Consider the following 27,682-nt stretch of genomic DNA (forward strand, 5'->3'; position numbering starts at 1 on the left):
ATAAAAATCGTTTTGCACCACTCAACAAAAGCAGCTCAAGTCCTCATTAAGACCTCTTCGTATCCTGCCCAATGCCTGAAGAAGGCTCCAAAGAGAGAGCGGTGCTGGCACCCGGGGCCCTCACTGGGGAGACCCTCCCCACTTGGAGTTTACATCGACGGGCCGAGGCGACGGCAGCGGGGAAAGGCGCGAGCGGGATGCGAATTTCGGGATGGGAAGGGGCGCGCGCAGCGGGCGGCGCGACTCCACCCCGGAACGGCCCGGAGCGGGCGGGCGGGACCGCTTGCGGGGGGCGGGGGGGGCAGGCGCAGCGGCAGGGCCTTTCCGGGCGTGGCATCGGCGGCGCGCCCGGCTCCGCCTGCTCCGTGGGAGGCGCTTGGGGCCTTGACGGGCCGCTGCGGGGCCGCGCCGGGAATCCCCGCCCTGCCGCTCCTCCCGCGTGCTGCAGCCGGCGGCGCGGGGCCGGGAGCTCGCCCTTCGCCCTTCGCCCGCCCGGCCGCGCCGCGGACATGGACGAGCCGCCTCTTCTGCCGCCGCCCGATACGACGGCGCCGGGCTCGGCGCTCATGTGCCGGCTGCAGTACCTGGCAGACGGGGACCCATTTTCGTGCGCCGCCTTCCCGGAACCGCGCCGCCCGCCCGTGCAGCCTGTCCTGGAGGCGCTGCCGCTCGCCGCCCAAGTGCCCGCCTTCCACCGCCTGTTGGGCGCGCCGATGCCGGTGAGCGCGTGCAGAGTGCCGGGGAGGGGAGGCGAGGCGAGGCGAGGCGAGCGTCGCCTCTGCGAAGCCAGACCCGAGTTGGCGCCGGCAGCGTGGCCCTTTCATCGGAGCTGCCCGCCCCGCGCGGAGTCTGGCGGCCCTTCCCGAGCCGGGCCCCCGGTGCTCTTCCGCTGCGGCCCCGGCCCGCTTGGCGGCGGGGACGGCGGCTGGCCCTGCGCTCCTTCCCGGCGGGGTGGCTTGTCCGGCTGCCTCCGCCCGAGCCGCCTGCACGCGCGGACGCAGCAGGCGCCGCCGAGGTCGGTCCCGGCCCGCCCGGACGTGGTGGGCCGGAACCGTCTGCAGGCCGGGCCGCATGCCTGCCCTCGCCCGGCGCCTCTTCCTGTTTTGAGCTGCAGCGCCCAAGCCGCTCAGCCTTCGCGGGCAGCCGGGCCGGCTGGAGAGCCAAGCCAGGGGCGCCCAGTCCTCCTCCCGGCTTTGCGGGGCAGCCCCGTTCAGAGAAAAGCCCCCAAGGGCCTGGCGTGCTGCGCTGGGCGGCCGGTCTGCTGCTCAGGCTCTTGCGGGCAAAGCTGCTGGCCGGCGGCTGCCCGGGCTCCGGATGGTCCTGTCATAGCCCGTGGTGTGTTCCCATCCCCGCTCACTTTTCCTCTTCTCCGTGGAGGAGGACCGAACGGGTGCCCAAACCCGCTGCTTGCATGAGCCCCCCCCCCCCCCCGTTAAGCAGCCAGGCTCGTGGGGCAGTTAGGAAGAGACCAAGCAAGGCCATGACATCTTAAAGACAGACCCTGTGCAGCACAAGGCCTGGATGCCGGAAGCACCGGCCCGAGAAAGTTCTGCTCTGTGGATGCATGGCTCTTCGTGCTTTTTTCCAGCAGATGAGCCTGACTCTCCTGTCCCGAAAGGAAGCAGGTCTGGTGGCTGCTGGCCGATTCCTTTTGCCGGCCCGCTTGCGTGCCAGAACAGCCTGGTGCCCAGCACCGCTGGAGCTGCGTGCCCTGGGTTTCTGGAGTGGACCAGCCAGTGGAGGACTGGCCCCACAGGGGGAGTGGGCCACTGAAGGGACTGACTGAGCTGGATCCCCAGCTGAATTGGATGAGTGTGCAAGCCAGATAGGGCTGTTTTCAAGGCACACAGGGTTGTTTTCATCTTTATTTATTCTTGGCACAGCAGCTGAATGCCTCCAGTTGGCCTAGTCATGGGATATTTTTGTCAGCGACTAAGGGGAGGGGTGGACAAAAGCCCTTCGGGTGCAGTGCACTTGGGTTCAGGCCTGTGTTGGTGGGTTGGCCTTCCCGCCCGAGCAGCAGCTGTTGTTGTGGTCTGGTTCCATCTTCCCCCATTCCAGTGCTCTCCAGATGTGGAGGGGTGCAGCCCCTGCAGCCCCTCAGCCATCTGGAGGGTGCAGGCTTGTGCTCACAGCTGTTGCAGCCACTGAGAGTTAAGCAGGAGTTCTCCATGGATGTATCTTTGCATGCAGTGTGCAGAGTTATAAAAATGCAGGGAGAGGGCTAGGACTCTGGAGCATCCCAGCCAGGCTGCTTTAATTCTTTCACCCTTTCAGCCTCCCCCTCCCAGGCCCGCATAATCCTTGCTGCTGATTTTCTTCTCAGTAGCCTGCTGTAATTCCATGCTGAGCTCCAAGCAAGAAAAGGCCTGTCTCTCACCCAGCAGGAGTACGGTTCTCCTGTGCGGTCCTCCTGTACCCTGGTGACGGGGACTCATGCTGCCAGCCCACCTGTATATTTTAAATTTAAGTGTCCCTGCTTTCTCCACACCTGTGAGGCTGCAGCTGCTGGCATATTGCAAACCTGCGTCAGGAAAGGCAGGCGGATAGGACTGGGAAGGCCTGCAAGAAGCCTGGAAAGTACTTAGGGCCCCCCCCGGGGGGGGTTCTCCTTGCGACATGACGCCTCCTCCAGCCTGGGCAGCGCCCCCAGGGTCCCAGAGCTTGGCTGGTGCTAGCGCAGGGGGCTTGACCAGGGAAGAGGGTGGGTGCTCCGGGAACTTCTCCAGAGGCCTCCATGCATGGCCTCCAGGGCGCCTTGGGCACTCATCCCTGTTCTAGGCTGGGCTGGGCTGCAGAGATCGGGCAGGGCTGATGCTGCATGGTGGAGGGCACCGTGCCCCTCCTGGTGCCATGTTGCGCAGCTCCTTGCCTTGGGGGACGGCTTCCTGGGGGTCTCCCAGGGCAGGAGGCTGCCTGATTGCATCAGGAGCCGTGGTGGGTCTGGGGAGCCGAGGGAGGAGTGCTGGCCTGCCGAGTCTGCTGCCTGCGTGCTCTGGGCTGGGTGCTCGGCTGAGCCGTGTGTTCTCCTCTCCCTGGTGCCTCCTTGCCAGCCTGTGGATTCCTGCATGTGCTCTTGTTTTGCAGCTGGAAGACTGTGCTGTGCAGGTCCTGCCTTCAGGGCATTACCTGGACCTTGAGCTTTCACTGCTGGAGCAGAAAGATGAACTGGAGGGGTTCTATGAAGACATCAGGTGAATCACTGCAGCCTGCGCTCCTGGGCATGCAGCCCACCCGGGTAACCCATTCCAAGCCCAGCTCTCGGAGCAGAGCCCCAGCCGTGGCCTGGGAGGGCCGCACCGGGCCGAGGCTTCTGTGCTGACCGGGCTGTGTGCTCTCCTGTCATTGCAGCAAAGGGAGGCGGCCCATCCTGCTTCTGCGCACGCAGCTCTCCGTCCGCGTGCAGGTGATCCTTGGTGAGTCTGTACTGTGCTCTGGCCAACTCTTCCCCTGCCCATGCCTGGAAGCATTAGAGCTGGTTGGCACAGAAGACCCAGGCCCAGCAGTGGGGCAGAGCGGGCATGGGGCAGGCATGGCCGGCAGGTGCCCTCCACCAGCTCATCCTCAGGCCCTGCCCTTCTCCCCCACCCGGAGAAGCGCCTGGCCTTGGTCAGCTGAGCTCGGGGAAGGTCTCCTGTTCCCAGCACTTTGCTGGGAAAAGCCCCCCTCTCCAAATAGCTGCCAAGCAGTGAGGAAACTATTTACTACTGGTGGTGTGGGGGGCAGGGGCGGCTGCGGAGGGGTTGGCTCTGCTTGCGTCCGAGGCTTGGCCTGCAGTGGTTGCCCTGCGTGCTTCTAAGGCTGCTCAAGATAAAGGAGGCCTCATTTTGCCCCAGCCCAGAGCGGGAATGTGCGCCCAGCAAGATTCCCAGGTTGGATGTGGCCCCTGCGTGGAAATTGCCTCCTGAAGCAGAGAGAAAGGTCTGAGCATGACCTCGGGGAATGCCTGCTCCCTGCCTGTTTGTTTATTTATTGCTCTTTAATCCTGCTCCATTAGTCATGCGGCTAATAAAAGCCAAGCAAAACATTTTCCCGGGAGGGAAGACGTGGTGCTTCCTGTGGCTCTTTGGCTGTCAGGGGCACCAAGGGCAGTCACGTCCCCCTGGCCTGCCTGGGTGCTGCACCAGCCCTCCCCAGCGTGGCCGCTTTGGTCCGGAGAGCAGGCCATGCCCCCCACCCTCTGGACTACCGGCTCAGTAGTGGGAAAGACCTCGCGCCCCCGCCTGACCCACGTGTCGAACTTGGGTCCCCTCCATCAAGAGAGTGCTGAGCCCCTTCCCCCCACCCCGCTGGCCACCCCCCTGCACAGAGTGGCTGCTCCTTCCTCCTGATTCAGCATGTGCGTGGCGGGGACAGCTGCCATGTCTCCAGCTGCCTGTGTTGATAACCGCTGAAGGCATTTCCTGCTGCTCCGCAGGAAGGTGGCCCTCCCATCTGGGGCACATGTCGCTCTGCACACGGGTCAGCTGGAGGTGGGCTGGGCAGCCCCCGAGGCCCTGTGGGTACTGGTGCTGCTGTGAGGAGCGCAGCGGGATCCGCTCCACCCACGTGGCGTGGGTTGCTCATGTCCCCTGTGGGGTGGAGCGGCAGGAGCGGGGAGCAGCGAGGCCTCCTTGAAGGCCTCTGCGGGGAGGGGCACATGCTTCTCGGCCCACTCGCTGCCGGAAGGAAGGAACTCCCAGGAACGTGGGCTGCTGAGGGCAGCCGGCCGGTGTCCAGCTCGGACGGAGGTCGCCGCAGTGGCCCTCCCGATCCTTGTTTCCTGCAGATGTTTTCGGTCCTTCCACTGTGAGGCCGACATGCTTCGAAGGGCTTCCGCGTCCCTTCCCACTGGGCTCCAGAGAGGGCTCCTTCACCTTGGGGCTCCCCGTGCCTCGGATGCCCGTCTCCGGGCGTGTTTTTCGCAAGTTCTGCTTGTTGCCTTCTGGGGGCCGAGACCTTTGTGGCCAGCCACAGGCTGGAAGGGCCATCGGAGGCACTCCCTGCCCGTCTGGCCACCATGCCGGCCAAAGAAGCCGGGGCCCCTTGCACTGCAGAGGAGAGAGAGGTGGGCTGCAAGCCAGGCCACGGGAGCTGGGCAGCTCCCACCTTGTGCCCGTGATGGAGCCGGCTGGTGCTCAGCATGCCAAGGGCACTGCGCAGCTCAGGGAGTGGCAGCACTCAGTTGCGTGGTGCTCCTCCCGAGGATGCCCCCAGCTGTGTGCCTGCCTGGGGACTTTGCCGCCGGGGGGGTGAGGAGCGGCCCTCCCTGCTGCCGTTTTTCTGCCTACACTTTGCGAATCGGCATCCCCAGGCTGGGCTGCTCTGGGTCCTCAGTGCAGTCCTGGGATGGGCTGCTATGCGGGGCTCCGGGCTGCTAGGCACCCAGGGTCCCGGCACCTGGGGGCAGGGAAGCCCCGTGCTGCCCTCCAGCTGCTGGGGGATTTCTGGCCCAGCAAACCTTTCTGCATCCCCCAGACTGTGGCTCCTGGCTGAGGCTTAGCGCCTGCCCCTCTGGAGGGCTGCCCCGAGGAGGACGGGGCGGCTGAGGTGCAAGGGGCTCTGTGGGGCAGAGTGGATCTCACTCTCTGACAGCTGCTTTTGGGAAGGGGAGGGTGGAGGAATGACTGGCCGGGAGGAAGTTCTCCCCCAGTGAGCCTCGCAGAGCAGCCATTGCTCCTGCAGTGCCTGGTGGGGCTGCCTTCCTGTGGCGTTATTTTGGGTCTTCCTGGCTTGGTGCCAGGGGCCGCAGCAGACGGTGGGTATTTTTAATCTCCCTTCCTTTTGTACCCAGCTGGGCAGGCGGAGCTGCTTGGAGCCTGGATATCTTGGTGCCTAGGGGGGCAGTGGAATTGGGGCCATCTGTGTCCAGTGAGCCCCGGACTTTTCTGCCCCCGGCTCTGCCTGTTCTTTGCCTGTGCCAGCGCCAGGGGCAAGGCAGGGAGCCCATCCTCTTCTTGTGCTTGGAGGGCAGCCCCTCGGCACCTGACTCTGGGCTAAGGGAAGGGAGGCAAGCCCTCCGCTCGCTCACGTTTGCCCCCTTCTCATCTTCTGCATGGGAAGCTGCCGGAGGCAGGAAACAGAAAAGCCACCTGTCCTGCCTGGCCAGCTGGTCCCACGCCTGTTGTGCGTGTCTCGGGAGGAGGGAGCTGCCCAGGCTGGCCGTCACTGCTGTCTGCATTCTTCTGGGTGGCCAAGCGTCACACTTGGGGGCTTGAAGTTGGGGGCAGCCAGGACAGCTCGGAGGGGCCTTCCCCAGCAGAGCCCTGTTCCTGGAAGTGTCCTGATCCCTGGCCGGTGACAGGCTCGGGAGGGCCAGCTGGCCAGGGCTTCATGTGCCTCTCTGGGGGGAGGGGCAGGGGCTGTTCCCCGCATCCTAAAGGCGGCTCCACTGGCATGTGCTTCCTCCCACAGAGAAGCTGTACAGCTCCAAGGGCCCCGAGCTGCGGCGCTCCCTCTTCTCCTTGAAGCAGCTCTTTCAGGTAAGCCCCACTGCAGGGGCAGCTTGGTGGGGGGGCTCCACTCACTCATGACTCACAGCCCACCCCCTTCCCTCGCCCTGGGCTGCCGCTGCCCTGCAGCTGCCCTCTTCTGCGTGCCAGGTGGGGCCCTCTCCTGGCAGCTGCAGGTTCCACATGGGAAAGGGAGCTGCACCCCGGGTAGCCGAGGGAGCTGCTCAGACTGCGGTGGGCAACCCTGCCATGGGGGGCAGTGGTGCTCAGACAGGGGGCTCACCTCTGTTGCTGGTACAGGAGGATAAGGACCTGGTGCCGGAATTTGTGAGCTTGGAGGGCCTGACGTGCCTCATCACTGTGGGGGCTGAGGCCGACCAGAACTACCAGAACTACATTCTCCGTGGTGAGTGGCTGAGTGGGGGGGCAGGGGGCAGCATCCAGGCCCTTCGCGCCCCCTTTGCTGCCAGCGGAGTTTGGGGGCATGTGCAGGGGTGCATCTCATTGCGCAGATGGTGAGCCAAGCGATGGCTGTGACCCCTGGTCCTGGGGCCCCCCTGCCACCCCAGCCCATGATCACCCTGGGGTCAGACCCAGTCAGCCTGGCCAAGCTAACTCTGCAGTGTTTGCTTGGTGTCTCCTCCGGGCCACTCCTTTCCCCAGTTCCTGCCCCCTGTCCCCCACCTGCGACGGGGCCAGAGTCGGTGCTACTTGGAGACCCCTCCAGCGGCCTGCCCAGGCTGGGACCGATGTTCACCCTGCAGAGATGCCTCACCCAGAGCTCTTCCGCAAGCGGTGTGCTTGCCCGCACTAGCCGTTTCCCAGGCGCAGCCTTCAGGGCAACCAGTGGAGGCAGTGGGGCTTGCATGGGCCTGGCCCCCCTCCCGCTGAGGGCCTTCCATTTCAGCCCTTGGCCAGATCATGCTCTTCGTGGACGGCATGACAGGTGTGATCCAGCACAGTGAGACCGTGCAGTGGCTCTACTCACTTTGCGGCAGCCTGGTGAGTAGGGGCCATGCTCTCTGCGGACTTCAGCTGGCCCACCGGTGGGTGTGGGGTTCGTCATTCCCCCTCTGAGGCAGGCACGGAGCTTCCCTGGGGTGCCAGTTCCTCTTCCCTGCTGCGGAACGTCCGCCCAATTCACCCCCTGCACACGCCCCTCGTGAGTTCTGTGATCCCCCCCAGGGTTGGGTGGTCCTTTTTCCCTGGGGGCTGGAAGCAGTGTGCCCCCACCCCATGGCTCAGGGAGGGAGGGTCCCCAGAGACGAGCTGGGGGAAGGGGGTCAGGAGAGTCCCGAGTGTGGGGAGGAAGCACGTCAGCCTGGGGTCCCCTGGCTTTGCCTGCCAAAGGCCCCAGGCAGGGCTGCTGGTCCAGAGCAGGCCCTGTCCCCAGCCCCAGGGCCCTGCTGGCTTATGTGGGGGCAGCCGCGGCTCTGCCTAAGGTGCCCCCTCCCCCGGCTCTTGTGCTAGTACCGCTTGGTGGTGAAGATGGCCTTGAAGCTGCTGCTGGTCTTTGTGGAGTACGCGGAGTCCAACGCCCAGCTGCTCATCCAGGCCGTCCTCACAGAGGAGCAGGCCAGAGGTGAGCAGGTGGTCCCCGCGCGTGGGGAGGGCTGCGTGTCCCCTCCAGCAGGCTGGCTGCGGCGTCTGGGCACCTCACCGGTTGGCGCTGCCCCCCGCAGAGGGTGGGGCGGCCAGGAAGAGGACTGGGTGCTCCGTTCCCAGCGGCCACATGCCTCAGTGGCCAGAGCACTGGCGCAGTCCTTACGGCAGGGTCCTCTTCCCCGGCAGTATTTGTGTGGAGGCTGCCTCGGGGGGCTCGGCGCCGCCAGCACCGCATGCCTGGCCGGCCGGCCCTTCTTAGCGTGGGTGTGCCGAGGCGGCCATCTTCCCCTCGCCTCAGGCCAGGGCTGCCTGGGGAGTGCCCGGGGAGCCCAGCTGAAGGGATGGGCGGGTGCACATGAAGGGCTGCCCCTTTGCCATGGCCTCTGGCCAGTTGCGCTGCCTGCCTGCCTTACAGGGAGGCTTCCGTGGTCGCGCCTCATGGCTCTCCTGGAGCAGAAGAACGGGGCTGACAGGGAGCTGCAGGTGTTTGCCATGACACTCATCAACAAGGTAACTGCCGGGGTGGCTGCGGGGCTTCCGGGTGGGGGGCTCCAGCGCTGACTCTGGCGGGCTCTGTCGTGCAGACGCTGGCCGCCCTCCCGGACCAGGACTCCTTCTACGACGTGACCGACTGCCTGGAGCAGCAGGGCATGGAGTGCATTGTCGAGCAGCTGCTGGCCCAGAAGGGCCTCGACCCAGATCTGAGGCAGCAGCTGGCCGTCTACGAGGTGAGCCGCGGGCCGGGGCCGGGGCCGGGGGTGCGGTCATGCCGGCTCGTGGGCTGCCTCATCCTGCCCCGGCCTCCCTCTGCTCCACAGACGGCCCTCAAGTTCGAGGACTGCGTCGAGGAGCCCCCATCCGGCCCGCGGAGCAAGGAGCGCAGAAGGGGCGCGGAGGGCCCACGGGGGCCACAGCGGTCGGTGTGTTGTGTGGTGGCCCAGGAGGATGCCTGGAGAGCCGCAGAGGCCGAGGCCCAGCAGCCCAGTCCCGCTCCCGTTCTCACTCCAGTGCTGGGCCCTGCCGCGGAGAGCCTCGACGACCGGTGAGTCAGCTGGGGAGGGCCAGTACGAGCGGGTTCGAGGCCGGGGCCCTTCCAGGCCCCCTGGCTCTTGCGTGGGACCTCTCGCTGCCCACAGCACTGACTCTGCCTCCTGCCCACCCCCCAGGCCCGGCTCGCGGAGCACGTTCAGCAGCGCTTCCGAGGTGCAGCTCTCAGTGCCCCCGGGCGAGGGCGGGGAGCAGCTGGCCGGCCTGGGCGAGAGGAGCATCTACAAGTAAGTCACAGGGGCAGCGTGGGGCCGTCGAGGGGCCAGTTGGGCCTCGCCTTCTTGTCCTGCCATGCCCAGGGCTTCTGGCGGCCGTGGCACCTCCCTCCCGGGGGAAGGGGGCTGCGGAGAGCCATGGTCCTGCTGCCCGTTGGAGCATCGCCATTCCTACGGCGCAGGGCCCTGCCTGGGGAGGGTTTTGGGGAGCTGTCAACCGCACTGTCCTGAAGTGGTCCAGCTGGCCTGCCTTGGCTCAGGTCCTCCCACCTTCTCTCCGCCGGGTGGGCTCCCGGCGCTCCAGCTGCGGGGGGGAATGCCACAGTGGCAGAGGGGGCAAGCCCGGCAGAAGCCCCCGGGGCCTGTGGCAGGTCCGTGATGTGGCCCCACTGAAGCGGCCCATCCCTCCGGGTTTCGGTCTGCGGTGCTCAGCAAGCGACGCAAGGAGGGCTTCCATTGTTCTGCCCACATCAGGGGTGGGGGGCAACTGAAAAGTCTTGTCGTGGGTGGAGCATCGAGGGGTGGGCGTTTCTTTCACGTACGTTGTGCTGGAGGCCTGTCCTTCCCTGGCCCGTGCCTCGGGAAGGCTGCCACGGCCGGTGCAGGGAGGTGACGGTCCAGGGAGGATGGAGACGTGGCTGGGGCCAGCCTCACAAGCAGGGAAGGGGCAGTTGCAGGGGCCTTCCCAGCATGGCCACCCCAGCAGGGCTTGTCAGTGCTCTTCCACTCTCCGCTCCGCTCCGCTCTTCCTGCCCTGCTTTTTCTCTGTCTGGCCCTGGTCCGCCTGCCCGAGGTGACTTGGCCGCCGGTCCAGACGGCCAGGACTGGTGGGGCCGGCCAAGCAGCAAGTCGCGCTGAGTGCCTGCAGCCCTGGAGCCTGGCGGGGCGCCTCTTGCAGCAGCCTCTCTTCGCTCACTTGCTCACCCTGCTCAGCGCTTTGGCCTCCTCCTCAAACTGCCTTTCCTTTTCCAGGCTCCACGAAAGGGGCTCTGTGTGGTAAGTGATGCTGCCACTCGTGCCTGCGTATGGTTCCCGTGGCCAGGGAGGTGCTCTTTCGTTGCGGGAGGGGACAGCCGGCCCTGCGGAGGGGCTTGTCTGTTGGGCTTGGGGCAGGAGCGACTTGGCGCGTGGGTTTGCCTTGTGCTGCCCTCTCTGGGCTCAGCTTGTGTGGCGCTTTCTGGGACTGGATGAACTCCTTGCTGGGGAACCGTGGTGCCGTGAAGCACGTGGCTGGAAGGCTGACCTGGACTTTTGTGGGTGGACTCCACGCAGGGCCTCCCGCTGGCCTCTCCCTCCCCTCACCCTGGGGATGAGGATGCCTGCTGTGGGCTCCCTGGGAGGAAAGCTTGCAGCTCCCGCTGGGTTCACCAGGGGGCACCATTGGATCAGCAGCTGCAGGATGCCCAGCCAGCCCCGCCTTCAGGCAGCAAGCGAGCTGCCCATTTCTCTGCTCTGGGCAGGCACCTCAGCTCCACACGTTCCCAGTCTGCTTCCGACAGCAGGGACTCCACTCACCTGGCAGACGGCCCCCTAGTTCCTTCAGAGAGCCCTGCAGCCATGCAGCCAGCCAGCCACCGAAGTGACCTCTGCTGGGGCCATGCTGGGCTCCGCTGGGGCCATGCTGGGCTCCCCGCAGTCCCATGCTGAACTTCCCCGCAGTCCCATGCTGGGCTCCGCTGGGGCCATGCTGGGCTCCCCGCAGTCCCATGCTGAACTTCCCCGCAGTCCCATGCTGGGCTCCGCTGGGGCCATGCTGGGCTTCCCGCAGTCCCATGCTGGGCTCCGGGCAGGTTCCCGGGCCAGTGAGCCCCCAGGGCCGGGGCAACGCCCCCCGCCCCTTGCTGCCCCCGCAGCCTAAGGCCCCTGCAGCGCAGGGTGCATCCGGGGCTGCCAGCATGCCAGGGGCTGCAGCCCGGTGCCACTGGGGGGGCCCTCTGCAGGAAGTGGCCTCCCCCAGGAGAACTGCCTCCCACTGCATGTGCCCCCGCTTCGGCCTGGTGTCGCTTGGCATGGCATGTGGGCATGCGGAGGGGCCGCTCCTGCCCAGTGGCGCTAACAGACTTTTTCTCCCAGGCGAGAGCAAAGCCCCCCAGCGGGTGGGGACAAGCCCATTCTCAGGCGCTTTGAGTAAGTACAGAGCATGTGCCCTTCTTGGCACAAGGCCTGGCCTGGGGGCTCCGCGGGAGCCTGCCCCCCCCCCGCAGACACCTGGCCCCCTGCCCTGGCCTCTTGTGCAAGGGAGGTGCCAGGATCTCTGCTGTGCTGTTGGGGGGCAGGGGCAGCGGCCAGCAACCCCGCGTGGCCACTGTTAGGGGCGGCATGTGCGGAAGGCCCTGGGGCAACTGGAGACGTCAGGGCAGCGTTGTGTGCTTTTGGGTCCCGGCTCTCTTCCCGGACTGGTGCCTTTGCTCAGTTTTCTGTGCAGAGCGTTCCTGTTTCTTGCTGCTGGCTCAGCCTTTATGTGCAATCTCGCTCATTCTTTCATTGCAAAATAAAACCGCAGACACGTGATGGGGTGGAGGTGGCCAAGTGAGGGGAAAAATCCGGGGGCTCTTCGGTAGAGAGCGCAGGAAACGGAGCTGGACCGGCCTCCGTGGTGGGCCATGTGGCCTTGGTGTCCAGGCTGGCTGCTGGTGCTCGGCAGTCTTCGTGCGGGCGGCCCGCCTGCAGCGACCGCCCCTGTGAGGCTGTGGCCGATGCAGGCGAAGGCCCTGGCCCCTGGGTCTTGGGGAGACCCAGGGCTAGAACGGGATCTGACCACAGAGAGGGCGGCTCCCGGGACCCGGCTGCTCCAGGAAGGGGACAAGGGAGCCGTGAAGGACTGGGAAGGGAGGCCCGGCTCCAGGCCCCAGTGTGCTGCTTCCCCCCCGCCCTTGGGGTGCAGAGCCAGACTGGGGGGGGGGGCTTCTGGGAGGCCTGGAGCCCCCAGGCTAGGCTAGGCACGCGTGTCAAGAGAGCCGCGGCTGGGGAGCCCCGGGCAGGGCAGGGCAGGCTCCCAGGTGGGCGAGGCAGGAGGGGCCTCTGCCCAGGAAAGGGCAGGTGCAGAGCAAGGGCCGGCGATGCAGCCGTCTGGGGAGGCTGTGCTTCTCCCCTGGTTTGGATGGTGGGTCTCGGTGGGAGCTTCTCGGTGCTTTGCGGCGCCCCACAGCCTCTCCGCCCCAACTCTAAGCCGGGCAGCCAGCCTCCGTTGAGTGCGCCAGCTCCGGCAGGGGACTCTGGAGCCTGGCAGGAGCCTGCCGTGTGTGGCGTGGCCGGCACCTGCGCCGTCCTGTTGGCTACAGCTGTGCTGGGAGGTGCTTCCAGAGCCCCCAGCCCCACGGGGGGGGCTCCCCGAGCCCCTTGCGTCCCCGCGGGGGCGCTCAGTCCAGGCCCCGTCCCTTTGCCAGGGCCCCGGCAGACGGTGCCATGCCGCTGAAGTGTGCAAGAGGTGGGGAGCTGCACAGGGGGCCTGTCGCTTGGGCATGGAGGGCGGCAGCTGCAGAGCTGGGGCCTCCTGAGGGCAGCTGGTCCGGCTTGCTTTAGCCCTTTGACCCTTGCATTCCAGAGTTATTCCTGGTGTGGCGTTCTCTTCCCAGGAATGCTGTTCTGGGGGAGTCCTTCATTGGTGCAGACTGCGGGAGAATGGGAGGAAAGGCCTGCATGTTCTGGGGTGGAGGGGGACTGATGTGCTGCCCCGGTACCGTTTGGAGTCCTTGAGCTCCATGAAGGACATTCGGCTGCTTCTCTGAGCAGGCGCAGGGAGCTTTGGGTTCTGGGGAGCTGAGTCGGTGCTGGTGTGCTGGATGCTGGGCCAGGCTGGGCTGGGTGGTGGCCTTCTGGCTGTTGAGTGCCAGGGCTTTCCTCCTCTGCAGAGCCCGTTTCCTGGAAAACCTTGCTGCATCCCAGAAGGAAAAGATGGTGGCCATCTCCAAGGGGCGGGCAGGGATCCTGGCGGAAGTGGCTTCAGGAGCAGAGCCAGGTGCCCCAGGTAAGGCAGCCAGCACTGGGGATGGCAGCTTGTGCAGGGCTGCGGGGCTACCTGGCAGCGGCACCTGGGTGGGTCTGTGCCCTCGCCCACGTTCTCATTTCCCAGCCCCCTGCGGATCAGCGGCTTCATGTCGCTCTTTCCCCTGCCTCCCGCAGAGAGATGGAGCAATGACCAGAAGGAGCCCAGCTCCGGGCCAGCCTTGACTGGGGTCTGCAGCGGCCAGGTCATGGGGGTGCCGGCAGCCCAGGAGGCCTCCAGCAGCCGCCCCGTGGGTCCCTGCAGCAGCATCGCGGGGAGTGTTCTGCCCCAAGGGGGCACAGAGCCCTGCGGCGGCACTGCTTCTGGGGAGATGCCGAACCATCACGGTGAGACGGAGGTGGGGAGGGGGCCTTCCCCCCCCGCAGAGGCCCAGAGCAAGGCGGGCTGGGCCAAGCAGGGCAGCTGTCCAGGCCAGAGGTTGGAGGACCTGCCCGACTTGCGGGGCCACTCACTGCAGTCCCAGCTCAGCACTGAGGCCAAGGCCGGCCTGGAGAGAGCCCTCGCGTCGCCATTCCAGAAGGATGCTGGGCTGGGGGCGGACCTGCTGGCCCCCCCCCCTAAACTCCTCAGGATCCGAGACCTGGACTTCTCTGACCTGGGTGAGGAGGATGACGACGACCTTCTTGATGCGGGGCCAGCGGGGCCTGCAGCCGCTCCCCTCCTCCCTGGCTGCCCCCCTGCCCCCCCTCCCCTGCCGGGGCCCCCGCCCCCGCCCCCGCCCCCTCCCGGTGCTGTCCCTCCGATGCTCCCCCTGGGCTGCCCACCTCCCAGCACGCTCCACCCGTCTCCGGAGCAGGCCCAGGGGAAGAAGAAGAAGACTGTCCGGCTCTTCTGGAAGGAGCTCGTGGGCGTTGGCGGCCCGGCCGGCGGTGGGGCCAGCTGCTTTGGGCCAGCCACACTGTGGGCCTCCCTGGAGAGGGTCGAGGTGGACACGGCCAAGCTGGAGCATCTGTTCGAGTCCCGTGCAAAGGAGGTGCTGAGCTCCAAGGTGGGTGTCTGGGCTGGGGCATCTGAGCCCCGCAGGCAGGAGGAGACTCGCCGCTCACTCGCTTGGAGGCGGTGGCGGCGGCGGCTCACGGCAGCTCCCCTGGCGCTTGCCTCCATCCCAGGGTGCCGTTCTCCCTCGCCTGCTTGGCTTGGGCCACACTGAGGCGGGGGCAGCACAGCTGTGGGGGGGGGTGCTGTGCACGGGCGAAGAGAGCGGGGCCTTCCGAGGCACGGAGCAGCGTTGCTCCCGGTGCCCCGGAGCCGCTGGCCTGCAGTGGCTGTGCGGCTGGGAGGCGAGACCTGGCTCCTGCTTTCCAGGTCCTCTCAGCGCGAACCGTCCTGCGGCCCGGGGTGAGGGGGGGCTGCCATGGGCAAGTGCAGGCGGCCGTGGCAGGTGCCTGCCTCTGACCTCGGGCGTCTCCCCCGTTCCCAAGAAAGCTGCGGATGCAAAGAAGCTTGTGGTGGTCCTGGACCCCAAGAGGAGCAACGCCATCAACATCGGGCTGACGGTGCTGCCCCCGATCCCTGTCATCAAGGCGGCCATCAGCAACTTCGACGAGTTCGCCATTGGCAAGGAAGGGATCGAGGTGAGGGAGGCGAGGCTGGGCTGGCCTGTGCGTGCGGCCCGTACCCTCGGGGCCCTTCCGCTGGGGCCACGTGTGGGACCATGGCCCTTTCGGTGCTCTCCACTGGCTGCAGCCACGCAGGGCTGCGGGGAAGCATGTGCTGCGGCTCACCTCGGGGCGCGGGTCTCCCTTCGCTGCAGAAGATCCTGGCCATGGTTCCCACGGAGGAGGAGAAGCAGCGGATCCAGGAGGCGCAGCTGGCCCACCCCGGCATCCCCCTGGGCTCCGCTGAGCAGTTCCTCCTGGCGCTCTCCTCAGTCCCCGAGCTCAGCGCCCGACTCCAGCTGTGGGCATTCAAGCTGGACTACGACACCATGGAGCAGGTGGGCAGCAGCACCGTACGCTTGGTGTGAGAGCCCCCGCGGGGCTGGCGGCGGGCTGGGCGGGAGCCCCGCTTGCAGCTGCGACGCTCGCCGGGCCTTTCAGGGCGTTCAGTGCTGGGCCTCTCCTGCCGGCTCCGAGCGAGGCAAGGGCTGCAGGGAGGGTGGGCGGATGGTCCTCACCTGGGATTTTCCAGGGGTTGCCTCCCTTCCTAGCAGCCCACAGGAATGCCGTGCCGACACAGGCCACTCTGGACCCAGAGGCCCCTGGCTGTGGGGCACGAAGCGCTTCCTGCAACGGCAGGCGTACGGCCCCTGCATCCCTCGGGGGCTCTTTTCTCCTTTCCTCTTCAGGAAATTGCAGAGCCTCTCTTTGACCTGAAAGTTGGGATGGAGCAGCTGGCCCAGAACCGGACCTTCAAGTGTGTCCTCGCCACTCTCCTGGCCATGGGCAACTTCCTGAACGGCTCCCAGGTGAACGAAGCTGCGGGGGCAGCAGAGGGGCGGACTCACTCAGACCCAGAGCCGCGTCTCAGGCAGGGCTTGGCCCTGCACCCGGCTTCCAAGGAGGAACGTGGGGCGCACCTGCAGGGCCTCCCTCCTTTGCTGCCTGGGAGCTGCAAGCCACGCGCAGGGCTGGGCAGGTGGGGGTGGCTTCCCAGTGGTCACTCAGCCAGCCAGCCAGCCAGCCAGCCTGGCCTGAAGGGGGAAGGACGGGGCCATGGTCAGACACCAGCTGCCTGCCACCCTGGACCAGGCCCACGTGTGGGGTCTACGAGAGGCAGCAGCCGAGCTCGGCCCGTGCCGCCGTGAGCTCAGGAAGTGCCCCGACTGGCTCGGCACGGCTGGCTGAGCCCAGAAGGGCTTCTCCGAGCAGCAGAGGAATGTCGCTCAGTCACCTGCTCCGGGCCTCCCCTGCCGAGGCCCCGCGGGCTGGCGGCTGCTGCCGAGAGAGCGGGCGGGGGCTCCGGCGGCCCCCATTCCTCTTCTGAGCGGAGGTCCCGGGACGGCACCAGGGTTCTTGCGTGTGGAGACTGGCCTGCATTCTCCACGGGCGCTCTCTGGCCCCGTGGGTCTGTTCGGACTCTCAGGGCGGTGGGTTGCCGGCGAGCGTTGTGGCCCCTCGCGGGGGGCAGGGGGTGAGGGGTGGTCGGGACTGTGGGGGCAGCTGCGAACGGCAGCTCTTCCCCATGCAGAGGCCGAGGCCCAGCCGCTCCCTCAGAGCGCGGTGGGCAGCTGAGCACGCGCTTGACTTGCAGAGCCGAGGGTTCGAGCTGAGTTACCTGGCGAAGGTCTCGGAGGTGAAGGACACAGTGCGCCGACAGACGCTGCTGCACCATCTGTGCCACCATGTGGTGGATAAGTTCCCCGACACGACGGACCTCTACTCGGAGATCGCCGCCCTCATGCGCTCTGCTAAGGTGAGAGGCCTTTTCTCGGGTGGCGCGCTCAGGGGCACCAGGGCCACGCCTCGTGGCAGCTTTGACGGAGAGAGCGTTCTCCTCGATTGCACTTTTCTCCGGAAGATGTGCTTGGGCTTTCAAAGCAATGTTTAGAATTGTCTCTCTGGGGCCTGAGGGACGCCCTACCAGGGGACTCGGAGCTCTCCAGCTGCTCCTGCACAGCTGCCGGCCCCACCAGAGACCTGGATGCCCTTGTGCAGCTGGCCAGCGAGGCTGGGCCGGGGCGGAGGCTGGCCCCAGAGCCGCACACAGTCCCACAACTGCATCTGTTCACTAAAGGGCAGCTGCACCCACGGGAGCGCCACTCTTGTCTGCGGCCCTTTGCATGCTCAGTGCGGACTGTGGCAGGGCTCAGCAGGCCCCGTGGCTCTTCAGAACCGCTGGTGGGCTTTTCACTGCCGTCCGAATCCCCGAAGCGCTTGCTCTGGCCAGGGGCAGCTGGGGGGCCCTTCCCTGGCCCTGAGGCCTCCTGCCTGGCCTGTGCCTAACCAGCCCCCCAGTGTCCCGCAGCAGCTTCGGACCCGCAGCTGCTGGCGCCAGTGGATGCCATGCTGGGAAAGGAAGGAGCCGCCCAGGCCCAGCAGCTCATCCTCTGCCCAGCTCTCTCTGGTCCTCACCGGGCCTCGCGCCACCCACCCGCTGCCTCCTCCCTGCAGGGGAGCTGCCCCAGCTGCTGGGGCCCTGAGCAGTGCCGGCAGCGCCTCCGCACGCGGTCCAGCCTGAGGGCTGCCCCCGCAGGTGCAGGAAGTGGGAGCTGGGCTGGAGGGGACGGGGCACGCGCCCCCCGCTGCATTCCTGCAAGTGCCACACGCTGCTCCTCCAGGTCGATTTCGATGCGCTGGCCGAAGGGCTGCTTCAGCTCGACCAGCGCTGCAAGGCCTCCTGGGAAAGCCTGAAGGCCATCATGAAGCACGACACCAAGCCTGGGCTGAAGGGCAAGCTGGTGGACTTCCTGCAGGGCTGCACCCAGAAGATCGTCATTCTGAAGGTGGTGCACAGGCGGGTCCTGAACAGGTGTGTGTCCTGTGGTGGGGCGTGGGCCATACCAGGTGTGCACCTGGGGATCCGCCTTTGTGCTAGGAACTCCACAATGGCTCCAGGGACCCCCTGCCCCCTGCCGCGGACAGCCAGCAGGCCCGTCTTTCCGAGGGTTGCGCCCGCTCAGCTTGCGAGCAGGCAGAGGATGGCCTTTGCGCAGCTCCGTACGCTCTCCCACCGCTGGAGCCCTCCCGGCCACCCAGTGTGGCAGCCAAGCTCCGGAACCGGCTGCAGCCGAGTCCTTTGCCTTTTGGCGCCAGGTGGAAACTTTTCCTAGAATCCTCGAACAGCAGAGCCAGAAGGGGCCAGGGAGGCTCTCCGCCCAACCCCCTGCTGGTGCAGGACACCCAAGTCGCACACCCCACTCAGACGCCCCAGCCTTCATTTCCACTCCGCTTTCACAGAGCTGTGTGGCTTCAGGAACTGTTTCCTCGTTGCGCTCGGCATCTGCTGTTGGGGCGGCCCTGAGCGGGCTGCGCTGGGGTGGGCAGGCTCGCTGCTGACCCCGGCCCGCCGCCCGGCCCTTTCCCAGCAGGTTCCGCGCCTTCCTCCTGTACCTCGGCTATGACCAGCACTCAGCGCAAGACGTCAAGGTCACGGTCTTCTGCCAAACCCTGCGGGAGTTTGCGCTGGAGTACCGCACCTGCCGGGAGCGCGTCCTGCAGCAGCAGAAGAAGCGGGCAGCCTGTCGGGAACGGAACAAGACCCGCGGCCGGCTGATCACAGAGGTGAGCCCTCCCCACTCCCCCCCACCTGACTTGCCACAGTCGGTCATGTCCCCAGGACCGATTCCTTTGTTGCGCCTTCTGGCCCTGGGCAGGAGACCGGCAGCTGGGTCCGTGGAGCCCCCCACCCCTGTCCAAGCCACCGCCTCATCTTTCCATGCAGCTGGAGAAGTTTGCCACTGTTTGCCCTCCGGAGGATGCTTCCAGCTGTGCTCCAGCCGTGCTCACTGCCAGCCCAGAGCGGGCGGACGGCACGGACCACAGCAGCATGGCCAGCGTGCTTGCCTCCCCTGCCACCGAGCCCTCTGCCCGCCGTTCCCGGGGTGGCAAAGGTAGGGAGGCCGCTCTTCCCGGGGGAGCTGGGCCCTTGCTTCCCCCCGAGCCTCTGGGTGCCTGCTGGCCGTGCTCCGGCCCTGGGGCCGGTGGGTGGGGCTGTCGTGGGCCGTCAGTCTCTCGGATGATGGTGGCCACTCTGCCCAGCGCCGGATACTTGAGAGGGCACCCAGCCCTCCCGTGACCCCGGTGGCTGCCCGCCGGCTTTGGCTGCTGCCCCCTGCCCCATCCCAGCTGTTACTGAACCGCCCGCCTGGATGGGAGCAAGGCGGCGTGGCCAGGGTGTTCTGCGTGGGTGCCCTGCCTCAGCCCCGCTGAGCTGTCAGTGCTGCCCCCCAGGCCGTCAGAGTGGCTGGCAGTGCTTCCTCCAGAGGAGGGCAGCCCAGGCAGGAGGGCAGCCCCTGGCCGTGGGGAGAAGGCCTGCTGCGCAGCCTGCCCGGCTGGGCCCCAGGGCCGAATCGTGCCCCATCCCGTGGCCACCGCAGTCCTCAGAGCAGCTTCTTCCCAGGAGCCAGCAGGCTGAGCCCGCCCAGCGCGCCCCCCACCCCGCCAGAGGACACGGCGGGCTCTCCTGAAGATGCCTCTGAGGAGATCATGGACCGCCTGGCCAGGTCTGTCACGCAGAGCACGCCGCCACGGCCAGGTGCAGGGAGGCTGCGCAAGCGCTCCCGAGTGAGCCGAAAATCCCGTAAGTCCTGCCTCTCTGCTCCCCCTTGCATGGAACTGCACGGTGCCTCCTCGTGTACTTTTGCCGCAACAGGGGCTAGGAACTTGCTTGCGTGCAGCTGTCTTCCGATGGGCCCGAATCCTCTTCTGGGCAGGCCCGGCAGGACTGAGCTGTGTTCCCTCTGGGGACCGTGGCAGCTGTGCCAGCCACCCCCTGGGGTAGGTGGGAGGCCTCGGCCCGCGGCCAGTCGGGGCTGCCCCCTCGCTCCCCGTGCCATGGCCCTCGCCGTTCGTCTTTGCCAGTGCGGCGGACCCTGAAGAGCGGCCTGAGCGATGAGCTGGTGCAGGCCTTGGGCCTGGAGCAGGCGGCCGGAGTGGCGGTGTGACCGCGCGGAGGGGCTGGACAACGCTGCTCGTGCCCGCGGGGCTGAGCTGGAGGAGCCCTCGGGAGCTGGCGGCCAGGAGGCGGCCAGTTCAGGACGTGAGTCCCCCAGGCGCCTGGAGCCGCCCCGCCTCGCGAAAGGGCCCTGCTGGCCAGTGGCACTGCCGCACCTGCGTGTGTGTGTGCGTGCGCGCACACGCTTCAGCGCCTTCTGCCCAGCGCCTGTCCGAGGAGTCGGAGTCCACGGCCCTTCTGCAGGGCCTGCCATGGCTGCAGCGGAGGAAGCCACCCTGACCCTTTGCCGCCAGCCTGCCCGCCCGGAGGAAGAAGGAAGGCCCTTGGCTCCCGGCCGGGAACGGGCCGTCGCTGCGAAGGGAGCCCCCCGGCCACAGGCCTGGGCGGGCGGGACGTGCTGAAGACCGCTTTCCCAGCCAACGGGCTCCTGCTGTAGCCGCTGGTCTTCCAGTGTGACATTAAAGCTGTTTCGGCACTTGCCAGCTTCCTTTCTGCCGATCTGGCCAAACTGCTCCTCCTCAGCATTGCACAGCCGCCATCTCAGCTCTGGGCTCTGCCTGAGCCACACGGGGGAGGGCCAAGCGGGGCAGCAGCCAGTCCGCTGGATTTTGGGAGGGCTCCTCTGGAAGAGCAGCCTCGGTCCTCCCTGGGCAGATGAACGGGGAGGCTCTGCCGCCCTCAGCCAATGAGATCCTGAGCCTCGGCCCCCGTCACAGCGGCCGGCCTGCCTGACACGGGGACAACACGAGTCATGCTGTCTCCAGAGCCCCCTGCTTCCCCACAGCCTGCAGGCTGGGGTTCCCCAGCCCTCTCTGGTTCTGCCCTGCTGCATGCGGCTTGTGGGCAGAGCTGCCTCCCCCCGCTGCCTCGCGAGTGCAGCTGCCCTCAGCAGGAGGCAGGGGAGCCGATCGGCCGTCTTCTGCAAAGCGAGGAGGGGGCCTGGGTGTGCAGCCACGGCAGCTGGGGCCTCGAGGGTGAGCGAGTATGGCAGACAGGCCGAGGGGACAGAGGTGCCCCCAGCAAGTGCGACGGTTCCTGGAGGCCTGGTGGAGAGGAGGGGAACCTATTTCCTTGTCTGAGAAATGGTAAAGCAGGAAGGAGTCCAGGAATGGCAAGCATGTGGAGCCTGTCAGGCTGGCAGCTGCACCCAGCCCTGCAAGGGCAAGCGGAGGGACGGATGGGCCTGCAGGGAGCGCGAGGAGACACCAGCCCGCCTGGCCCCAGCACACCCAAGAAGATGGTATGAAGGAGAGACGTGTTCTGAGGAAGGCCTGATCCAGGCAGGGCCGGGGCTGCACTCCTTGGGCAGAAGGTGCCCTTGGCACCCCGGGCTGCTTGCGGTTCTTCAGCTTCGGGCCATTGTGCCATCCTGGATGTCTTCACACTGCAGAGCATCTGCAGGAGGGTGCGAGTGGAAGGAGGCACCAGCGGCCACCTGAGGTGTTGCTGTCCTTGCTGAGGGCTCAGAGCCAGGGTGGTGCTCAGTCCACAAGCCCAGAGCAGAATGCCCAGTCCCGCGGCTGGGAAACCAACCCACATGAAGAGGCCAAAAGGGTGGGAAGTCACCCCCCTCGGGCTCGGCACCCACCTCTGGCGTGGCACGTTAGGGAGGGTTCAGACAAATGGGGACAAGTTCAGGGTGGGCCACAAGGGTGATTCAGGGCCTAGAAATTAGGTCCTGCCAGGAAAGGTGGAGGGAACCTGATAGGCTTAGTTTCAAAATAGGTTAAACATGAAATTCCTCAGGCAGCATCAGAAGAATTGCAATGAGGAAGGACGATGAGAAGCGTCCAGAGAGGTGGAAACTGGGAGCAAGGAGGGGCTTTCAGCGGAACTCCGATCAAAAGGGGCACTTGACGGGAATGTGTGGGGCCAGTGCACCTGGCAGGAGCAGCGTCTGGTGCAGGGGGATGTTCTGGGGGTCACAGCTCGGGCTTGCAAGAGACTGCACAAATTGCAAGAATGGGAGGAGGCATGTTTGCAGGAAGGGGGAGAGGGAATGTTGACATGGGGGCTCTGCTCAGCCCCCCCCCCCCTTCATGTCCATCTTCTCACCCGAGGGAAATGGCTGGCTTGGCAGGAAGGAAGAAGGAAGGAAGGGATGGTAGCCGAGATAGGGGCAGGGTGATGGGGAGCCCCCTGCCCCTCTAAAGAAAGCCAGACAAGCTGCTTCCAGGCTCCAGAGAGGGGCGTGGAGGGGGCTGCTGCTGGCCCCTTTCTTTAGCTGTATCCCACTGGCCATCACTTGTGCCTTTGAACAAGAGTGACTTGAACTGCAGGATGGCACCTGTGAGTTCTTTGAACTCACCACAACCAATGTTCCTTGACTTCTTTCTGTCTTCGTCAAGTTATCTTTAATTGCACCACTAACCAGCCAGCTGAACAATCAACTCAATACAGATTTATCTGATGCAGCAAGACCTTAAACCCACTGAAAGAAGCCGTTGGTTCCTCTTGAAGACGGTCCCCTTGAAAAGGCTAAGGATTTGTCCTTAGCCTGCCTTTGAAGTTACGAGGCTCGTCCCCCATCCGCTGTGGTTGGGAGCAGCTCCCTTTTGCCGAGGTGCCCAACTCCCAGGCGCACAGTCGCAGTTTAAACGGAGTGCTTTGATGCCGGAAAAGGTGACACGCATGCATGCCTTTCGTGGCTAGTTCAGAAGCAGGAGGAGGAATCACCTCTGACAGACCTGTCTGTCTTCAAAGAGCCTCTGAATGCGGCTGGAAAGGAGTGCAGGGATCTCGGGGATGGGCAGGGCCAGGCACCTGCAGGAGCAGCTCTCCTGTCCCCTGGTGTGCTGCCGCTTCCCAGGCCGCCTCGGTCCATGTGGCACACAGCCCATTGCTCCAGCAGAGGGCCATGAGCCCCGCCATCTCCCCCACCAAGGGTTCTTGTGTCGTCTGGCCCCACTCTGGACATGGGGAGCTGGTTCGCAAGGGGCCTCGCTGCTCTCGCCCATGTGCCTGGCAAGTGGGGGCAGCTGCCCACGCCACTTCCAGAATGGCGAGCTGTTTCAGCCTCTCTGTGACTTGATTTTTTCTTCTCAAACTCACCTGCTGTCAAATCAGCCCCTCCAATTCCCTTTTGGACAGCCACAGATGGACGCTCTTCAGTGCTCCCTGGGCACCTTGGAGAGGCCACCTTAGTTACCAAACAGTTTAAAAGTGGGTTGCCTCACTGCCATTTTTGTGAGTATTTGTGAGGCTTTTTTTTCAACCTGCGGTTGAATGGGTGCGGGAATGGAGAGCTGCAGGTGAGCGACATCGGGAGGGAGGTTGCCTCTGGGGAAGCCCGCCAAGCGCACTGGCCCACAGCTTCCGCTTTCTTCCTGGAATCGGCTGAAGAGTAGGAGTGGCACCCGTGAAGTGCAGGCACTGGGTTCGCGAGCCATGGCAAGCAGCCCCACGTGGAGGCCACACTTGGTGGCTTCTGGCCTCAGTGTGCCTGGCAGATTTCAGGCTCGTGGCAGTGGACCGTCTCCCTCCGCCGCCATCTCCCTTCGTGGTCTCCCAGGACTCTGGGCAGCCCTTCGGCCTGCTCCTGCACCATCGAGAGAGCCGACTCTGGCATGCGCCTTCTCGCGTGTGCTTGGCCGGCGAGGCGCTGCGATCGCCTCACGGTGGCCCTTGCAGCCATGCAGTCCGGGCCCAGCCGAGGTCCAGCAGCCTCCGCATGCAAGCTGGACGCTGCCAGCAGTGTCACTGGGGTCCTCGGGGCCAAACTGGCCGAGGCACCGGCAGAATCTGAACCCGGTTGTCCTTGGACCGGAGGGGAGGCGGCGTTCCCGTGGCCCCCCAGCCCACCCGGCCTCGCAGCAATGCCAGCGAGTGCCAGGTGCCCAGGAGGGCGTGCTGGGAGAGGCCTGCTCCTCCCAGTTCCCACGCTGGGTCCCAGCGGTGCACGCCCAGTTGGCCATCCCACCCACAGTGAAGGCACGGATGAGGGAGGACCTGTGCTGGGCCGGGCCTGCCCTGGCTGGCGCTCAGCCCCAGCTCCAGCCAGCCTGCCCAGGTTGCTCTGGCAGCAGGGAGCCTCCTGGCTGAAGGCAGAGTGGAGAGGGCAAGGTGCACATCAAGAGATGACGCATGCAAAAGGTTTACAAGGGAAAGGAAAGCAAAGGAACATGCACAAATTGCACGAGAGACGTTTCCTGATTACCAAGAAAATGCACTTATAAAATCGTGAGGTGGGGTGACTCTCTTGTGCAAAGGTTACAGCATGCAAAGTAAACTGCGGCTGAACGCTGCTTGAAGCTATCTAGGAAAACAACACCTAACGAAGCATTACGTTAAGTTGTTACGACAAACGAGAGCTATGCTAGGCAAAATTGGCAGCAGCTGGAGTGCTTTCTAGTTCCACCATAACTCTGCTAAAATGTGCTTCCTAAAACATCCAGCCATGCAACGGAGGCCATGGATTTCCCAGGCAGAGAGAGGTTTGCAAAGAAGCTCCTGTGGCATCAGGAAAATCCAAAGGCCTCTGGTGAGGGGCCCAGCAAACTCCTAGGAAAACTAACCACTTAGCATGTGAAGAAGAAGAGGCTTTTCCCGACCAGGGGTCCAAGCCTTGCCAAGGAGAGACAAGAGAATTGTGGGGAGAGAGAACCTGGGCCAGCCAGCTTGAGGCCCACACACCCAGCCCCCAAAGTGGAGGGATGGTGGGCAAAGGAAGGAATCCCTCTGTCGCTTGCAGAGAAGGCAAAAAGGCGAATCCCTGACTGAAGGGTCCCCAAGGAAGCCAAAGACTGCTGGCAAAAGCTGGAACTGAGGACACAGGAAACCATGTGAAGGAAAGGGCGAGGCCCCTCCGAGTGGGTGCTGTAGCTCCTTGGCTCACCAACTCCCTACATTCCCTGACCTCTGGTTGGCCTCCTCTCCTGTCCGCTGCCAGCTGGGACACCAGCTCTGAACTGGTGGACATGTTTTCTTGGGTTTTCCATTTGTTTGAGGGCTGGCACACTCTCACATCCTACCAGGGGACTTATCACGTGAGGCCCGTGAAGATCACCCAGAATGGCAGGACGTGTTTGTTTATTTTTTTGTGTTGCTCTTCAGCCAAAAAGGCTCCCAGAGCTGCTAGCATAGAACCAGTTAAGCAAGACAGCATGTTCCTGTTGGCTTACAATCCAGAAAGAAAGGACACACAAGGAAAAAGCTACAGGGAAACAAGAGGTGGGGAATGCATTTGGCTCTGTTGGTACAGCGAGGTAACCTGTGGTTAGCCCATGGTTTGTTGCCCCAGCCGGAGTCTGTGGCAGACAGTCATGCAAACTGCAGTCCCTGTGCTGGATGCTCTCTCCTCTGGCATCCTTCACCCACTCCTTCCCTGCATCCCAAATTCTGTATCGACATATAACTCAACAAGGGGCTTTTTTACCACTCCTGCCTGCCACCTCGAGTGTAGCAAAACATGATTATTACATATACTTGCTATTATCACTACATGCTTGCTATTGCTGCTGCTATTATGTAATAACTTTCATCTTATTTTTATTTATTTCCGATTTATATCCTGCCTTTTTCCTACAAAGGGCTCAAGGCAGCTTACATCATTCTCCTCCTCCATCTCATCCCCACAACAACAGCCCTGTGAGGTAGGTTGGGCTGAGAGTCTGTGACTGGCCCAAAGTCACCCAGTTGGCTCCATGGCTGACCGGGAACTAGAACCCAGATCGTCTGAGTCCCAGTCCCATTCTCTTCACCACTACGCCACACTGGCTCAATTGCCAAAACTCTCTGGGCAATTTACAACAGTTTGTAAAAGTGATACAGTAAAATATCATAAAATGTTTCCAAAATAGAAAAACAGAAAGCCAAAACATCTCAGAGTTTGGGGTTTGTGTTTACCAACAACCCATAGTTTAAATAGCCTGGTGTTCACAATCCAACAGCAAGCCATTGGTAGTTTGTGATTATCAGCTCTGATTCATCAGTGTCAAGAGCTGAGCAGTCAAAAGTCAGAGGCCACTTTTCTTGCAAAACATTCTTGATTGCTCCCAGGTACCAGTTACCCAGAATGGACATCTGAGCGCTCACAGAGCAGTCTGTTGAATCCAATCTAGGGACCTCGGGGTGCTGGCTGACTGCAGGCTAAACATGAGTCAGCAGTGTGATGCGGTGGCCAAGAGGGTGAACTCCACCCGTGGTTGCATAGGTGTCGCACAGAGAGGGTGTCACATGGAGGTGGGTAGAGACCTGTTCTCCCCACAGAGGAGGGCAGGACGCACTCCAACGGAGCCAGGCTCGGGGAACCAAGGTTCAATTTGGATGCCAGAAAGTACTTCCTGACATTTAGGACTTCGAGGGTGTGGAATGGGCTTCCATGGGAGGTGGTTGAAGCCCCATCGGGGAGGATGCTCCAGGGCAGACTGGACATGCACATGGTAGGCATGTCATGAGTAGAGTCAGCTGGAGCCAGGGGTCAGACTAGATGGCCTGGGAGGCCCCTTCCCGGGAGTTGCTATGTTTCTATGTTCACCTCCAGGAACTCTCCTTAGGAACATGCCTGAGCCACAATTCCTTGGGAGGGGGCTTCTGAAGCTGCTCTGCTGCCCATTCTATGGGTTTCCCACCTTGGTGATGCCTTGCCGTGGGACTGAGAGCGGAGGGTGCCTGAAAACATCTCATCCGCGGAGACCCTCCCACTCTTGGCTGTTCCCAGGAACTGCCTGGCTCGGCAAAGCACCCGGTCTTGCGATAATCATCTCCACCTCCCTCATCTCAGAATCTGGACCGAGCCCATCCTCCCCAGTCTCGCCATGAGTTGTTTCACATTCCAGTCCCAAGGAACCACCTGGGGGGCAGCCAGCCGTGCATGGGAAAGATTGCCCAAAACGGCCACCCTTCCTGCCCACTCCCAGCACTTAGAATGACTGGGTTCGTCTGTCCTGACAGCACAGGATCCAGTGCCCCACAGGTCGGAGGAGCCGCGCTGCTGCCTCCTGGCCGAACTCCAGGCAGATGCCAGACGGAGGGGAGAGGCTCGTTCTGCGCCCACACCGAGCCTGACGGTCTCTGGACTCACGTTTCCCCTCCATCCTTGTCCGTGGCTCCTGCGGACCTCCATTCTCAGGAGACCTGGAACTCCCCGGGGGGATGGCCCCCCCTCCAACGCACCCTCCCACAACTAGGGGGGAGAGCCCAGTTCATCTCCAGGGAGCAGACCTGTTTGGCTGGCCGTGGGTCAGCTGGCGGCCTGGACCCCACACTGCTTCGGTTCATCATTTCATGTCCACCTAGCCAAGGCTCGCCGTGAGCAATGCGCCGCGCAGCTTCCCCTCGCAGCTGTCTCGCAGGGTGCCCTGGGACCCACAGGGGGAAGGGGGCCTGCGAGGGCCTGGTGCCCACCAGCTCCCTGTCTCAGGCTGGTAGAGAGGGGCAGCCTCTGCATCGGGGTCTACGATGTCCAGGCCTCCCCCCCGGTACGGGCAAACCCCCTTCTGCCTTCTGCACCTCTTTCACCATATTTCTTTCTCCTCCTCCCATTGCAGCCTGAACATGGACCAGCCCCCTTTTAAGATGACCCCAGCTGGCTGACTTCATGGCCGACCTGCCAGCCAAGCCCCTTGCACACCTGCCATTCCTTCATTTAGTTAGCAGCGGCAACATCCAGAAAGTTAAGGGCTCTGGGAGAGGAGCTTCTTCGTTCTGCTGCCCTTAGAGGCACCTTCGATGAGCCCTGAAGGAGGCCTTCGCACTGGCTTTCCCCAGCCCTGGAACTCCCTGCCTAGTGATGCCAGGCTGGCTTCGCCTCTGCTGTGTGTCACCCACAGTGTTGCTCAGGCAGGAGCTGAGCCACTGGCTTGGCCTGTGATTTGAAGAGTGTG

At 64.5% G+C, this 27,682-nt stretch overlaps 1 protein-coding gene across 2 annotated transcripts; it reads left to right on the forward strand.

The window, feature by feature from the left end:
* The first annotated feature begins 517 nt into the window (after positions 1-517).
* Positions 518-20,339, forward strand: FHOD1 (formin homology 2 domain containing 1). 2 transcript variants are annotated; one of them, XM_044434239.1, is made up of 22 exons: positions 518-719; positions 3,088-3,194; positions 3,352-3,416; positions 6,394-6,461; positions 6,732-6,837; positions 7,339-7,433; positions 7,902-8,013; positions 8,452-8,546; positions 8,621-8,764; positions 8,855-9,078; positions 9,203-9,310; positions 13,150-13,265; positions 13,421-14,292; positions 14,726-14,878; positions 15,058-15,240; positions 15,592-15,711; positions 16,497-16,658; positions 17,524-17,714; positions 18,271-18,466; positions 18,627-18,795; positions 19,305-19,484; positions 19,766-20,339. In XM_044434239.1, exons 1-22 carry the CDS (start codon positions 567-569, stop codon positions 19,846-19,848), a joined length of 3,702 nt encoding a protein of 1,233 aa, XP_044290174.1. In that variant the 5' UTR covers positions 518-566; the 3' UTR covers positions 19,849-20,339. The 2 variants fall into 2 exon arrangements, with proteins under 2 accessions (XP_044290174.1, XP_044290175.1); XM_044434240.1 differs by having other exon boundaries at positions 18,274-18,466.
* Positions 20,340-27,682: the final 7,343 nt, after the last annotated feature.

Source organism: Varanus komodoensis, unplaced genomic scaffold, assembly GCF_004798865.1.
Source record: "Varanus komodoensis strain SLA01 unplaced genomic scaffold, ASM479886v1 scaffold27, whole genome shotgun sequence".
NCBI classification, from domain to species: Eukaryota; Metazoa; Chordata; class Lepidosauria; order Squamata; family Varanidae; genus Varanus; species Varanus komodoensis.